Source organism: Onychostoma macrolepis, chromosome 08, assembly GCF_012432095.1.
Source record: "Onychostoma macrolepis isolate SWU-2019 chromosome 08, ASM1243209v1, whole genome shotgun sequence".
NCBI lineage: Eukaryota > Metazoa > Chordata > Actinopteri > Cypriniformes > Cyprinidae > Onychostoma > Onychostoma macrolepis.
In genome coordinates, this window is record NC_081162.1 from 7,441,747 (window position 1) to 7,457,271 (window position 15,525).

The 15,525-nt window shown below is 35.1% G+C and overlaps 1 protein-coding gene across 2 annotated transcripts in view; it reads right to left on the minus strand.

Annotated features, from left to right (window-relative positions):
* The window catches only part of si:dkey-220o5.5 (actin filament-associated protein 1-like 2), a 42,374-nt gene that overhangs the window by 13,944 nt on the left and 12,905 nt on the right, over positions 1 to 15,525 (minus strand). Inside the window, exons 2-6 of one of the 2 annotated variants that reach the window (XM_058783718.1) lie at positions 14,983 to 15,120; positions 12,544 to 12,674; positions 1,887 to 1,983; positions 1,484 to 1,701; positions 13 to 189 (exon numbers count right to left, since the gene is read on the minus strand). In XM_058783718.1, the coding sequence (XP_058639701.1) occupies positions 13 to 189; positions 1,484 to 1,701; positions 1,887 to 1,983; positions 12,544 to 12,674; positions 14,983 to 15,120 (761 nt within the window). Of the gene's footprint in view, positions 1 to 12; positions 190 to 1,483; positions 1,702 to 1,886; positions 1,984 to 12,543; positions 12,678 to 14,982; positions 15,121 to 15,525 lie in introns of both variants that reach the window. The other variant, XM_058783717.1, reaches the window with a different exon arrangement.

The window sequence follows — 15,525 nt, forward strand, 5'->3', positions numbered from 1 at the left end:
ACTTGTCCAGACCTTCCTCCACTCTTCGGCCTGCGTGTTGCTCTGGAAGCCCAAGATAACCGTCTCGGCATCGGCCACCACCTTCAGCTCGTGCTGCATCTTTTTACTGTGCTTGGATTTGTAGACCACGTAACAACCCGTGAGGTTTAGCTCCAGCAGAGGGTGCAGGTCTTTAGCGCACTTAAAACACTACCAAGGAAAAATTAAGCATATATTATACACTGTACATAGTACTGTACTAAAAAAAGTATTTATTAGGGAAACAATAATACTTTAAAAGAATACATAAAGGTGAAGTGAATGTAATGTTTTCAGACACTTAACTGTGAATTAAATGAAAATGTATTATAGTTCAGAATTCAAATTAAATTTTCATTAGTGCTTTTTTTACCCACTTAAAAAAGACCTTTATATGTAATTTCATAATTAATTTTATTATCTGCTGAAATATGGTTAAAGTGTACTGCTGAATGTACTGATAAGCATTTATGGTAATTTGTATGTCGTGTATTTAAATATATTTGTAATTACACATTTGTAAGGATGAAGTTGCATATATGTTAACTTTAATAACTCTACAGTTAAAATTATAATAAAGTACTTTACATGTGCTTTAGTGTGTTAGTCAACATCAAAACAAGTGTACTTTAAAGCATGAAAAAGATTATTAAAACAATGATTTTAAATGTGCTTCAAAGTTAAAAGTGTACTTGCGTGTGTTAAGAAACACTCATGAAAGTGTCTAAGTACACTTAAGTGGCCTTTTCATTCATTAAAGTACAGTTTTTTTAAAAACATACTTTTAATTTTTGAAATACACTACAAGTGCACATTCAATACACTTGAGCACACATTTGGACTGTAACAAGAACAGAATATAAAATCCAAAGTGAATTTAGTCTTCAATTTTGATTTGAATTGTCAACTCTTATTTAGATTTTGAATTGTCGAATCTCATTCATCTAAATACTGTAAATATACGACAGTTAGCGGAAGCTAGAGATTATGGTTTATTAAGTTGTAAATATGGATATTTTTCTTACATAAACACATCGATTCACTACAAAAGGTCTTTATTAACCCCCCGGAGCTGTGTGGAGCACTTAATATGATAGATGGATGCACTTTTTTTGGGCTTCAAAATCTCAACCACCCATTCGCTGCCATTATAAAGCTTGAAAGAACCAGGACATTTTTTAATATAACTCCAATTGAATTCGTCTGAAAGAAGAAAGTCATATACACCTAGAAAGGCCTGAGGGTGAGTAAATCATGGGGCAATTTACAATTTTAGGTGAACTAGTCCTTTAAATCCTTCAAATATTAAATTTGTCTCATGCATACTAGCAACATTTTTTTTTTACGAAAAAAACAAAACACTGTTAACTTGATTTTAACTGGAAATTTAAACATACTACCAAATGTGTAGACAAAGTAAGTAAGGCAGTTTGGAATAGAGCCAAATGAAACTAAATTGACTTACCAATAGTGAGTTGTGCTTAATAATGAAGAGCTGGCGGGTCCACTGACCCAACCACTTCTTCTTCCAGAGATATCCACAGATGCGTGACTCTGGCACAGGTCTTAAACACGGTTGAGAGGAGCTCCACTGGATGTAGTGAGCTCTGTCCTTTACAAACTCCTCATCATCCTCCTCTTCGCCATACGACTCGTAGTGACTGCTGTCCGAGTCCACTTTATCTAAGGCAAAGATGGGTATTTTAGCATTACATGTGGACGGCAGTTGTTTTATTAAACTGCTGGATTGTCTCATGTCCCACATAAGAAAGTAAGTTTGGCAGGTTTAGAATGTCATAAGGTGAGTAAATGACAGAATTTTTGTTTTTGGGAAAGGTATCCCTTTAAAAATGAGCTGTTACACTGACCTGTAGACTGACTGGCCGGGACAAATGGTTCTGCCTCCTCATAACAGTCCTCATCCTCTAAACACGGGGGATTTGGGGGAACAGCAGGATTCGTAGACTGAAAACACACACACAAAGAGCAGCACATTAGATGTATTTTCAAAGTGAGGACTCCCAATTTCTTTTGCTCATCAAGGCTACATTTATTTGATAAAAATCTGTAATATTGTAAGATATTATTTTAATTTAATATAACTGTTTTCTATTTGAATATATTTTAATATGTAATTTATTCCTGTGATGTAAAGCTGAATTTTCAGCATCAATACTCCAGTCTTCAGTGTCACATGATCCTTCAGAAATCATTCAAAACAGTTGTGTTGCATCATATTTTGGTGTAAACCATGATACTTTTTTCAGGATTCTTTGATGAATAGAAAGTTCAAAAGAACAGCATTTATAGAAATCTTTCGGAATATTACAAATGTCTTTACTGTGATTTTCTGATCAATTTAATGCTTCTTTGATTAATAAAAGTATTAATTTATTTCAAAAAAGTTCTCTCCATATATACAAATATTAATCTTCATGTCAAATTATATATAAACAATCCTTAAGAGCCTTAAAAAATTATACTTAAACAAGCCTTTTTTACTTAAGACCAAAAAGCTCATTAGTTGTCGAGGGACCATCCAAGATTTTGAAAACATGACATTTTGACACAAGAACAACCCTGAAATAAAGTGCCATATGCTGCCCATGCAAAGCTCTAAGTGATTAAGCCACAGTGAAGACCACACAACCAAAATCTGGACCCTGATCAATCAGGACACTTTCACATGAGCTGCTCATGGCAACCACACAACTAGAAATGACGACAGCACAGCTGGCCAGAGCGATCACCTGAATGTGCACATGAGAGGCATCATATCTGAGGAAATCAAAACTGAGATGATATCTTTCTCATATGGAGCTCAAAACCCAGAGTTTAAGTGCAGCGCTGCAGTTACAGGAAGAGAGAGAGAGAGTGTTTTTAGTTGTACTAAGGGTCAGTCGGTCCACAGTGTTTATGAGAGTCTGGTGCAGACTGTTCTAGAGGAGCACAGTTGAAGGACAATGGCTGTGGTCGGCACTGGGGTCAGTAATTTGTAGTCGGACATTGAGGGCAAATCAGTGGCACTGAAACAAAACCTTCTGGGAGTTGAAAACAAAAAGGCAAAAGCAGAAATTTTAAGTCTCAAGTCCTGTACCTTTCAAGCTAATGTAATTCTCATGCGTCTTAACTTTACCTTATCTTATCTTCTCGAGATTCAGAATAAGGGTTTTCCTTGGGAAATGCTTTGGCATCAAATTAAGAACTTGAATGTAATGAAAGCAATTTTAATATACAATTAAAGGATATTATTGAAATACTGTCATCCTTTGAAGTCAAATCCTGCTTTGTTAACATTTTTAGGGAAAGTGTTTAAGATCAAACACTTGATTTAATCACAAATTAAGTTACTTGTTGCCACTTACTTGGAAAAACAACATAACCTGCAAGAAAAGTCACTGAATAAATCGTCAAATTAAACTTATTCAGAACATTTGAGTCACTGCGATGAATCAAAATCATCACCATAAACCATGAACTGCAAGAATAATGACTGTTTTCAAACAGGTTTCCCAAACCAAATAAATTCTGTGTGAATCTAAATTTAACTAGCCACACCTCACACCAGTTTTGTTATTAACTAAAACTAAAACGATAATAGAAATAATGCCTTGTGGTTTAAGTTGAAGTACTAAAATTACAAACACTAAAACTAAAATAAAATTAGTGAAAAATATTTAAAAATTAATAATAGAATAACAAAAGCGCATAACAAAATTACTACAACTTAAAACTAAAATAACAAAATAACTTTTTTAACTTTAGTTAGTTCAATGCAAATGGAGATATTGTTTTTTTAAAATGATGGCAGATTAATGCCTACAGTTAAAGCTCGTAGGGACTACAACAAACTACTTCCCAGGTTTGTGACATCACAAACCCTGAAATTTATATAAATCCCGCCCCCGGGAACATGCAACAAAGGGGGCGGGACCATGTTGCGCTGCTTCAGAGAAGAGTTGTTGCCATGCCATCAAAACTAGGGGTGCACGAAAAAATCTATTCATATGATAATCGCGATAAAAATTATTCACTTCACCATTAACATCAACAATAGACTGAAACGGACTGACTTCAAGTGTGTTAATGATCCCTTTATATCATATCTTCAATTCAGTGTCTGTATTGGAAGGTGGGTGCTTGACTGAAGAATTTCAGAATGTTAATTACATATTTTCTGAGTGTTTCTTCTCTTTTATCTCCTGCATATTTTCATTCTTTCTGTTTCCCTCTCTGGCTGTTGGGGGAGGCGTGGTTGTGTTTGAGAGCACAGCCTGTACAGCTCAGGGGATCAGATACATATCTGTGAATGAAAGATGAAAGGAGTTTTTGTGTGTTCACGAGTATGTGAGGGAACAAGGGATAGAGACCGAGAAAGAAATATAGATGCAGGAATGGAACATATTTGTAAGGGATGCCAAAAGCTAAAAGGATAAAAAATGATAAGAACCAAGAATGTATGAAGCTAGAAAAGAAAAACTAAGAAGTGAGTCAATGTGAACTGCAGTCTGCAGACCATTTTAAAGAGGGAGCAAACCACCATTCCTTGGAAATGCATCATTGCAGATTATGTGCCAGTGTTTGGAGAAGTAAAAAATCGTGACAAAAGATAAAATAAAAAGGTTTGTGGTACTGTTATGATGTTTGGCAGAGACAGGAGGGGTCTTGAGTGCTCACTCAGCCTATAAAACATTCACTGCACATTCCACTCTGTCTCACATGAACCATTATAAAACTGAATGAAGAAGGCAAACACACACATCCTAAAACAAGCAGGTCATTTTAACCGTGTCAGATTGTTACATTACCTCATGAAGCACAGAGGAACCAATCTAAGCCTGTAAACTCCCACCTCTTACTGACCCACACAAACCCACCTGACGTAAGGACTACTGGAAGAATCATTCATAACATGAAAATAATTTGATATTTCTTATATAGGTTTTGTAAGGGATAATCAACGGCTAGCTGTGCATTAAACGATTTGAATGAATGAATTCAAATCGTTTAATGCACAGCTAGCCGTTGATTATCCCGTTTATGCCAGGGCCATTTCCCAGCATTCACATATTAAAGATGTTAATAATATTTGCGCTGCAATATTTGACCGGAACGATAAAAATGCCGCTTATTTTCATCTGTATTACTATTCAACTGTAACTGTATGTTACTATGGTTACCAATGTTTATAGGAAGCGCATTAATACAGAACGTGATTAAACTGACCTGGAACTACTTGCGCAGTTAAACAAATTTAATCAACACCTGCCAGCCAATCAGAATCCAGTATTCAGACAGACCATGGCATAATATATAATATACACCACCACAAGTTTAGTGTCGGTAATATTTTTTAATGTTTTTGGGAGAAGTGGCTTATGCTCATCAAGATGATCACTTTTTGATTATATTTGTGGAAACTGACACATTTCTTTCAGGATTCTTTGATGAATAGAAAGTTCAGAAGAAAAGAATCTCTCTGAAATGGAACTATTTAGAACTATTTGTAACTTTATAAATGTCTTTACTGTCACTTTTGATCAATGTGTCCTTGCTGAATAAAAGTATCAATTTCTTTATACTCCTTCAAATTAATTTGACCCCAAATTTTTGAACAGTAGTGTATATTACTAATAGATGGATATAATATAAATGTTATATATCTAAGAAGACAGCAGAAACATGTTTTTTTTTTAAAATAGTAAATTGCTACTACTATTATGCTACTATGTAAATGATGAACAAATACGAATCACATCTTTGATGTTTTTTTTTTTTCTGCTCATGAGTCCAGTATATACTCTATGGTCCTACACGTCAAACGGGTGCAACATTTAAAACATGTATACGTGTCCAATCTATGAGCTCAGAGCACACACGCTCACGGGACTGCGATCGTCTGATTGGCATGAAACCCCAGGATTTTGGCGCACACTTGGCGGGTGACCTCATCCCTCCCACACCTCCCAGGAGATCCTCCTCTCACCATCCGACTTCCTTCCCTCTGTGCGCTTGTTCTATCAGTCCATCTCTCTATCACTCCATCACTGTCCTCTCTCACGTAGACAGCAATAATTATCCTCCCATAGTCCTCTTCCTCCCCTCCGCTTCCCTTCCAGCCAATCACAAAGCAGCGTTGGGTCGCCGAACCGGGCCTCTCGCTTAAACATGGCATTTCCTGTTAAAGATAGGGGCCGTCCCCCTCACTTCCTCCCCCTCAATCTTTTTCAAACAAGCTTTTGATTTCGCTCAGGGTCCTGGAATTAGGTGAACTTCCTATTGCACTTAATTGCTGTGATCTAGAAAGGGCCATGATGGGTTGTTAGAAGAAAACAGAGCAGAGGAAATACAGTAACGTCGTTAGAGGGACATTTCATCTAAAAATGACAATTTATGTCATTATTTACTCATGTGCTGTTATGTTGTTAGTGAAATAAAAACAAAAATTATGAAGACATAATGCAGCACATATGTACATTTCATGTCACAGTCATCATGGTTACCAATAAATAAAATAAATAAATAATAAAACAAAACAAATGTACTCTACATAACTTATTTATTATTTTACTTTACTTTATTTTATTTTAGCCAAATTGTGCGTTCAACAAATTCAACAGATACTTTAGCAGTTTAATCATTTATTAAAATTTTAACAATAAAACACAGCAGGGAGGAACGAGGAACACGGAGACGAGGATAAACTTCAAAATAATAGTCTTTAATGAGGACATCAGGACAGGGCAAGACAAGGCAAGGTTCACACAGACAGGAACACCGGGGAATAACGAGCAGACCAGACGAAAACTAACTAAACAGGCAGGAACTAAATACACATGACAATTACTGGTAATGACTAAAACACAGCTGGACAAGACTTAACTAATAAATCACACTTAACAAGGACAGGAACAAGACCAAATATGAACACAAGAGGCGGGAACACATGACACACACACAGAGGACTGACATATACAGTGCAAAGTAGTGTTGTCACGGTACCAAAATTTCAGTATTCGGTACCGATACCAGTGAAAATCCACGGTTCTCGGTACCAATTTCGGTACCACATGCTAATTAAAAAACACACTATTTTTAATAATAAAGTCAAACAAAAATAAAATGTACAAAAATCAATGCCATTCTTTATACTTATTTAAATTGTTTCAAGTTTTTCCGCAATTAATAAAAGTATGAAAAACAGTAAGCAGTAAAGTTTCACCCAGATTTAATTTGTCTTTTAATTAATGAAATTTAAACACATTTTATTTTTTTGGTAAATAAAGGGGATATGGAAGAAATATTGTATGATTATTTCTTTAAAAATAAAGATACAAATTAAAGAACAATGTCTTTAAGATAAACGTTTATTTTGACGGGTTGCCGTGAATACCTTTTATTTCTGTGTGTAGCTATATGATATGACGCTGGTTTTACTCAATGAAACGGTAAAATGCTCGTGAAGTGACTCTCAGAGCAGTTCTGGAGATGTTGTTTATGTATTTATGTCCTCGTTGAGACGGCAGATGCTGAAATCACCGCGAGCATCAGGCGCGCTTCAGTGTGTGTAGTTAAAAAAAAACAAAAAAAACGCGCGTCTCTGCCATTCATTCATTCACACAGAGACTCGCAGAACATGCGGGATTCATATCTGAATCGACTTTTGCGGCTTAATATTTACAGATACTAGTCTATGTCGCGATTTGATTTAAGTGTAATGACCTACTTTTGATTAATTCATCCAAACTTTGACAAATTCCATGACATTCCGTGCTAAACTGTAAATTCCGTTTTTATAACTGGATTCCGAGATTCCGTCCGCGTTTTCTGCATCACGGAAATCATAGGGCCGTATGCGTCAAGAACCGGGTTGACCGGGTACTCGGTACCACCGGTACTTAAAAAAACCTGGTACCGTGATGTTTTCATTTTTTTAGTACCGACTTGATACCGAAGTACCGGGTCTTTTGACAACACTAGTGCAAAGGATTTTATTTATTTATTTTTATTTTTTATTTTTTGCTATTTACATTTGTAAATAGCATCTAACAGCGACAGCCTTCAGATTTTTTGTTTTTATTTTTTTGGGGTGAACTATTGCTTTAAGAAGTCCTTGGAATGTCACCTTGGAAAACAGGATTAAACATTTGCCACCTTTATCTGTTCATTATGAGTCAGCAAATGTGATTTAATTTGTTTATTTAAACCTATTCTGCCAGAAAGAGGAAGCAATGTTTTTTATTCTGAAGATTTAGTGGAAGGACATCATCTTACAGATTACAGAGTACATTACACAAACAAACTCAAGCCAATGTCAATATACTCATATGTCAACAAATATTTTAGATCAGCACAACTCAACTAACCACAATTTAACAAAGATAACTCTAAAGTCACATTTACCATTATTTGGCACATTTTCCCAGGCGAAAATCCAGCCATTTCAATAGGAATCTATATTCGATGGGGAATTTTGCATGAAAGCGAAAGATTTCTCAATGCAGATTTCACAACAGGTTTGAATTGGTCAAGCAAATTCACAGATTTTGCTAATGTGGCCCCACTATAACTGTTCTGTCTTCTTACAAGTGTGTTTCCATAGCGTTTCGTCCTCCTGCCCTGCTCTTCCCATTCAGTCCTTCCCGTCCCTGTTGTTTATAAGTGGCTGCCCACTTGAAAAACCTTGGTTATGAGGCAGGATTTGACCTCTGACCCCATGCCCTGCTCAACCCTTGGGTGAGACGAGGGGGCAGGACCGCAGTGAGGCTGCGCTGAAGCTGGGAGATGCTCATCAGGTGGCCACAACACAAGCCCTGCTCCAACCCAGCGCTCTGGGCCTCGTAACCGCTAGTGTGCAGCCGGCCCATCTGCCCTGTTATTATGGCCATAGAGCTAGTGTCTCTTAAAATACATATCACAGCGCAAGTACACACTGTAGTGTGGCTCAGAGTATACATTATAACACCATCAAACACTAGTGTACTCTGAAGTACACATCACGGTGCATGATGTCTTTAGGGTATTCATTATACATCTACATCCCTCACAAATGTCAAACATATAGAGGCACATCACAGTCAGTAGTTGGGAATGTCCCGGTACTTATTGGGCCCGGGAAAGCATTACCATTTAGTTCCAGGCACCATTAATTTTACCAGCCCCTAAAAATACTTCACAGTAGACTCATTAGAGATCTTTAGAGTGTATATGAGCCAGGGTAAAAACATTTTTGCTACATGGTAGGTGAATCAAGAAAAACTGACCCACTATAAATATTTCTATGAAACTACACTACTAGTTTTAAAAATTTTGTTTTTGAAAGATGGATGAAATTGGATGCATGAAATTGTTAATTGAACCGAAAAGTAATAAATAAATAAATAAATGGAAATATAAAATAAAGTTTCCACAAAAATGTTTTCAACATTGATCAGCAGCAAGTCAGCATTTTAGAATGTTTTCTGAAGGATCATGTGACACTGAAGACTGGAGTAATGATGCTGGAAATTCAGCTTTGAATAAATGACACTTTAAAGCATATTCAAATTAATGTAGCCCTGGTGAGCAGAAGAGACTTTTTCCAAAAACATAAAAAAATCATAAACTACTTCAACAGTAGTTTAACATTTCCTGTTATTTATTTATTTATTTATGTACTTATTTATTTATTTTAGACAATGTGATTATTAGGCTGCTTTTTGCTTATAGAATATTATTAATTATTATTATTATTATTATAATAATATTTTCCTCATTTAAAGTTTTTTTTTTTTTTTTAACTAGAAAACAAATGATACTTTTAAAACCGGTTTAAAATATTGTATACTCACATGAGATGAAGATTCCAATCATATCAGTAGTCTAATAAATGCTGATTTATTTATTTTAGCGAGTCGCTTCATGGGCATGGCCCATTCGCAAATGTGAAATATATATTAAACTTACATATTATAAATATATTGTCATATGAAGTAAAAACATATATGATACCTATTAGAACAATATTTCTTATATTAACATATGTATCTAGCCCATACAAATATGTATGTTTATGTTTGTGTTTGTGTAATGCATTTTGGACGTATATGTCATGTACATACAAAAAATTACACAGTGCACCATACAGAGTGCAGGTAAAAGTTGTTAGAAGATACCAGTCACGACACAAATACTAATTAACTAAAGTCTGTGTTCTTTCTTTTTTAAACCATGTATTACGCTGCAATTCCTGATAAAGTTAATCGTAAACTGGTATTTTATTTACTAACCACAACCCATCACATTTGGCACTTGGTGTGTGTCAATTTATAGACCCTTTGTACAGAACTACAAAATAAAACCCCTAAAATATTGCTTAGATGAAACTAATACATATTAGTGCAATCTTGCTCACAAAGCAAGGTTGTCACACAACACAATCCCCTAGTCTTACACAAATAAAAACATAGGTCGTGTCCTTGAAGAAAATGTTTTTTCACCATGAATCACTCAAGGGGGAACCACTGGAATGTTATTTTTGATATCTTGTTGTCGTCACACGACCCATTCATCCACTAAGACCTTGACACAGTGTTGTTTGCACTGTTACTGGGCTGAATTTCATTATAATGCATTTCTGGAATTCTCCGCTGTGATTCAAACACCCACATGCACATAAAACAGCTTTTAATGCCGGAGAATAGCAGCAGGTGTCCATTCACACAATGCTGGCATATGCCACACTGGTGTTTTGCAAAGCTACATATACATAGAAAAGTATCTGTTAACTATAGCTTCCTCAGGCTGATAAAAGACACAAGCATATGACTTATACTACTAATAACACTTCCGCAGCTGAACAATAACTCTTTCATTCATCAAGGCCTCTGTTCAGATCTGGCCTGCCTGTACGCGAGAGTTTAGAGTTACGATGAAACTACATTAACAGAGATTTTGTATTATAAATAAATATATCCAGCCCTGGATGCTGATTGGTCCATAAGTGTTATATTAAATGGTATAGTAGCAGGTTAAACTCCTCGGCATTAAACGCTAGAATGAGACAATCTAGTAGGCCCTCATGGCTAAATGTTTCCACCCCTGTGGTCATGACATGAAAATATTATTAAAATAATTTTAGGAAAAATGCTTTATATTAAAAATCTTTATATAAACTGATTTTCTATTTAAGCAATACAGTTTTCTGCAATAAAGTGAATGTGGTCTGATTTACATTAAGGACAGTTAAGTATGTGATTAATTTACAACACAAAAAACATAATGCTTTCATTTCTGTTATTTTTTCTTGCACTGAGTAATAAAATCAGATGAGCTCAGTTTCAATTCACTTTATTCACAATTTTTTTTGTGAATTTAAATGTATGTATTGTGGGTAACTGGAGAATACGAAAGATGTGCTTGGTGCATCCTTCAAAATAAGATCAAAGAAAAGCATGTAACAAATAGCTGCGTTCCAAGGATACTTCAAATTGTGACCAAAACTTCACATAAAATCCAATTAAAAATTAAACAGTGTTATTATTTTGAACTAAAACGAATACTAGTAAAATTGTTTACATTAATTGAAATAAAGCGGAAATAGTTGAAGTACTAGAATTATTAAAATTGAAAAAAATAAAAAAATAAAAGCTAAATAGAAAATAATATAAATGACAAAAGCACAAAATTGAAGTACTAGAATTACTAGGACTGAAATAAAAATAATTGAAAGCTGAATAAAAACATATAATAGAAATATATAATAGAAAATAAACAAAAAATGACAAGAGCACAAAATTACTAAAACTTAAACTAAAAATGAAATAGTTGAAGTACTAGACTTACTAAGACTGAAATAAAAATAAATGAAAGCCGAAGAGAAATATATAATAGAAATATATAATAGAAAATAAAAATAAAACGACAAAATCACAAAATTACTAACACTTAAACAAAAAAATGAAAACTGAAAATTTTAAAATAAAATAAAAGCTAATTCAAATATTAATAAATACTGTAATAGTATATAAATAATATTAAAATAACACTAGAAGTAAAAAAGATATATAAAATAACATGAAATGTCATAGTATAAAATATTAAGATAAAAATTCAATATAAATCAGCATTCCAAGCCCACTACACAAATGTAACGATGTATTTTTGAGTAAAACTAAATATTCAATGAGTAAAATATGTTGGGCTATGTGACGTGATTGGAGGGGCAGGTGACGTGATGTGACAGTTATTACATTCTGATGGAAGATTAGAAAGACAAACATTTTTTCTTTGAAAAACTGACTACGAACTGATGAATGCTGCACGATAAGACTAGGAATGTGTATTATGTAAACAAGGTCCATACCAACTCAAATAATATTCACTTGTATGTAAATGGGCTTTCACACAAAATAAAAATCTCTCTTCTTTGACAAGCCAAATACTTAAAAGCTGTAATATTCTATTTAGAGCTCATAACATGTCAATAAACCTTTCATTAACTGCTATTATATCATGTAGTCGTGATGGCAGGAGGGCTGGACTCACCCCGGGCTGCAGGCGATCAGTAGAGGTGACTGAAAGAGCTTCCTCCGTCGAATGAGCCTCAGCGGTGGTGCTTTCCCTGAGATCACTGGGGCCTCCAGAGGGACAGTTCATAATCATGTACTCCGCATCCTCTGCTAAACATAAAACACATACAATCATCATTCATTTACACAGAAAAGAACCCAAAACCCAAAGTGAAGCAATAAACTGTGGTATGATGAGGGTTTGCCATTTATAACAGAGGCATTTACATTTAAAACTCTTTTCAGTAATGTAGATGGTAAAGATGATCTTTTTTATATGTAAGGGTTATATGAGAGTAGCTGTCTTTGAATTGAACATCTGTCCCTCTCAAACTCTCCATGACCCTGCATTGACTCTCTGTATCCTATAAACCCTCTCAGTTCAGCTCAGTCTCTACTGCCGCAGGTGGATCTCCGACAGTTATAAAAAAGCATATAAAACATGACAGCTGTGTCAGAGCTGTTCTGCAACGTTACTGCACAGAAGGGATGTTTAACAAAAGTGCACTGTTTGTATGGTGGAGTTTCAATACACTTAAAGATCAACAAGTATACTGTAAAATACCACCTAAAAATGAAACAAGCTGCCTAAAAAGGAACTAAAAAACAAGTGCAGTAGCAATGCATCATTTTAATCAACAAACATTTTAACATGACTTATTTACACTACCTTTTAGATATTATATATAATTTTATACATACACTTTATATATCATATATTTTTATATACTGTATTTTGAATACTTTTTAAACACTTGGTCACACTTTTAAGGTCCAGTTCTCACTATTAACAAACCATTAACTATGACTTCTGCCTCAATAATGTAACGAAGAAGTCTTGACGACGAAGTGGGGATCCAAATGCAAAACTTTTATTAAACAGCGTAGTCAGACGGGCAGGGTCAAAAACCAGCAAAACAGAACATCCAAGATAATCCAAAAGAGTAATCCACAAAACAGGCTAAGGTCAGGGCAGGCAGCAATCATCAGCGATGAGAATGTGTGTGTGTGCCATACTTATAGTGAGACTAAAGGCCTAAGTATACTTAGTTTTGGTCCGCGTAGGCTAGCGTATGCGTACAGTTGAACGTGTAGCCTTTCACAGTATACTCCATTTGAAGTCGTGCGCGAACGTGGGCGGTCAACACATGCGCTCTAGAAAGCTTCATCCATGTTCAGTGTCTGCTCTATTTTTCCCCATTAAGCCATGACTGATAACAAATATTTTTGAACTCTTTTAAACCAAAGCTGAGCGGTCTCATACCCTCTCGCTCACAAGCACATGAGCATCTGTTGTTGCAGTCTCCGCTGTTTTGTTGTCATTGTCAGCCTCTTTAGTTTCGTTTTCTACTGTGAAACAACGGCCCGGGACAGTGTTGCCACCACGTGGAAAAACTGATTACTGCAAAATAACTTCAGTGCACATGTGCGACCTGAGCGTGCAAAAAATTCGGGTGGTGCGCATACAGTACACGCGTACTATTCTGATAACGCAATTCACGTCACTGTATGCTGTCCCTTGCATACGTGTACAAAGTGAAGTATACTTTGGGCTTAACGAGGTAATCAAAGACAGGTGCTAGCAATGATGATGAGTGCAGATGAGTCCAGGCAAAGAATTATGGGAAATGGAGTCCTGGGTGAATGGTAAACGTCAGGGATGGAGTGCCCACTGGTGGAGCTCATGGGCACTCCAGTTGGTGATCGTGACAAATAAAAAACTCCTAATTTGCTTCTTATTAATAGTTAGTAAAGTAGTTGTTATGTTTAGGTATTGGGTAGGCTTAGGGATGTATAATATAGTCATACAGAATATGTGCTTTAAGTACTAATAAACAGCCAATATGTTATTAATAGGCATGCTAATAAGCAACTAGCTAATAGTGAGAATTGGTCCCTATACTAAAGTGTTACCAAACACTTTTTTTCAACGAAGACTAAATTGATTTAAACTGATAGATTAAATTGAATAAACGAAACAGTAATTACATTTATGGTGGATTCTTATTTCAAATAAATGCTGTTGTTTTGAACGTTCTATTCATCAAATAATCCTAAAAAAATGAATCACAGTTTCCACAAAGATAATAAGCAGCTCAACTGTTTCTTGAGTAGCAAATCAGTATATTTAATGATTTCTGAATGATCATGTGACACTGAAGACTGGAGTAATGGTGTTGAAAATTCAGCTTTGCATCACAGGAATAAATTACATTTCAGTATATATGAAAATAGAAAACAGTTATTTTACATTGTAATAATATTTTATAGTATTATGGTTTTTACTGGATTTTTGATCTGATAAATGGTGGGCAAACTTCAAAAACAAAAATAATTTCACCAACCCTACCGTTTCAACAGTAGTGCATATTCATATATAGAATCACACATTTACTTCATATAATCAAGCGGTCACCTGGTGCGTCCTTGTTGTCCTGTAGTTTATATAGCAGCTCTGTGATGGATTTTTTCTGGGCCTGAGCAATATAACTGAGATTCTCACTGTCCAGAACCAGCAAGAAGGCCTGCAGGTCCGAAACCAGCCGAGCCAGCACTGCAAAAATTACAGAAAACAGACATATGTATCAATACACACAATTAAAGCATTTTCACATTTGTACTCCTTGATTTTTCTTTCTTTTCTTTGCACATCCCATATTTTCCCTCAAGCTCTTCACTGACACTGTTTATAATTACTTACTGATTATTTAGAATGTAATTATTTTAAATTGTAAGCAATATTTTGATAAATATAATGACAGATTTTCAACTTTTGAAATTCAACTAGCAAAAACAGATGATGAGGGCATGATGAAAAGTTTCCAAAACCGATTTCAATTTATTCAACAAAAAGTAGAAAGTTGAAATCTGCTCTAAAAGTGCTGTAGTTGAAGAAATATCCAAATATGTCCAAATGCACATGAAGGGGAAATAGCTGTGTTATGAAGTTATGAATATA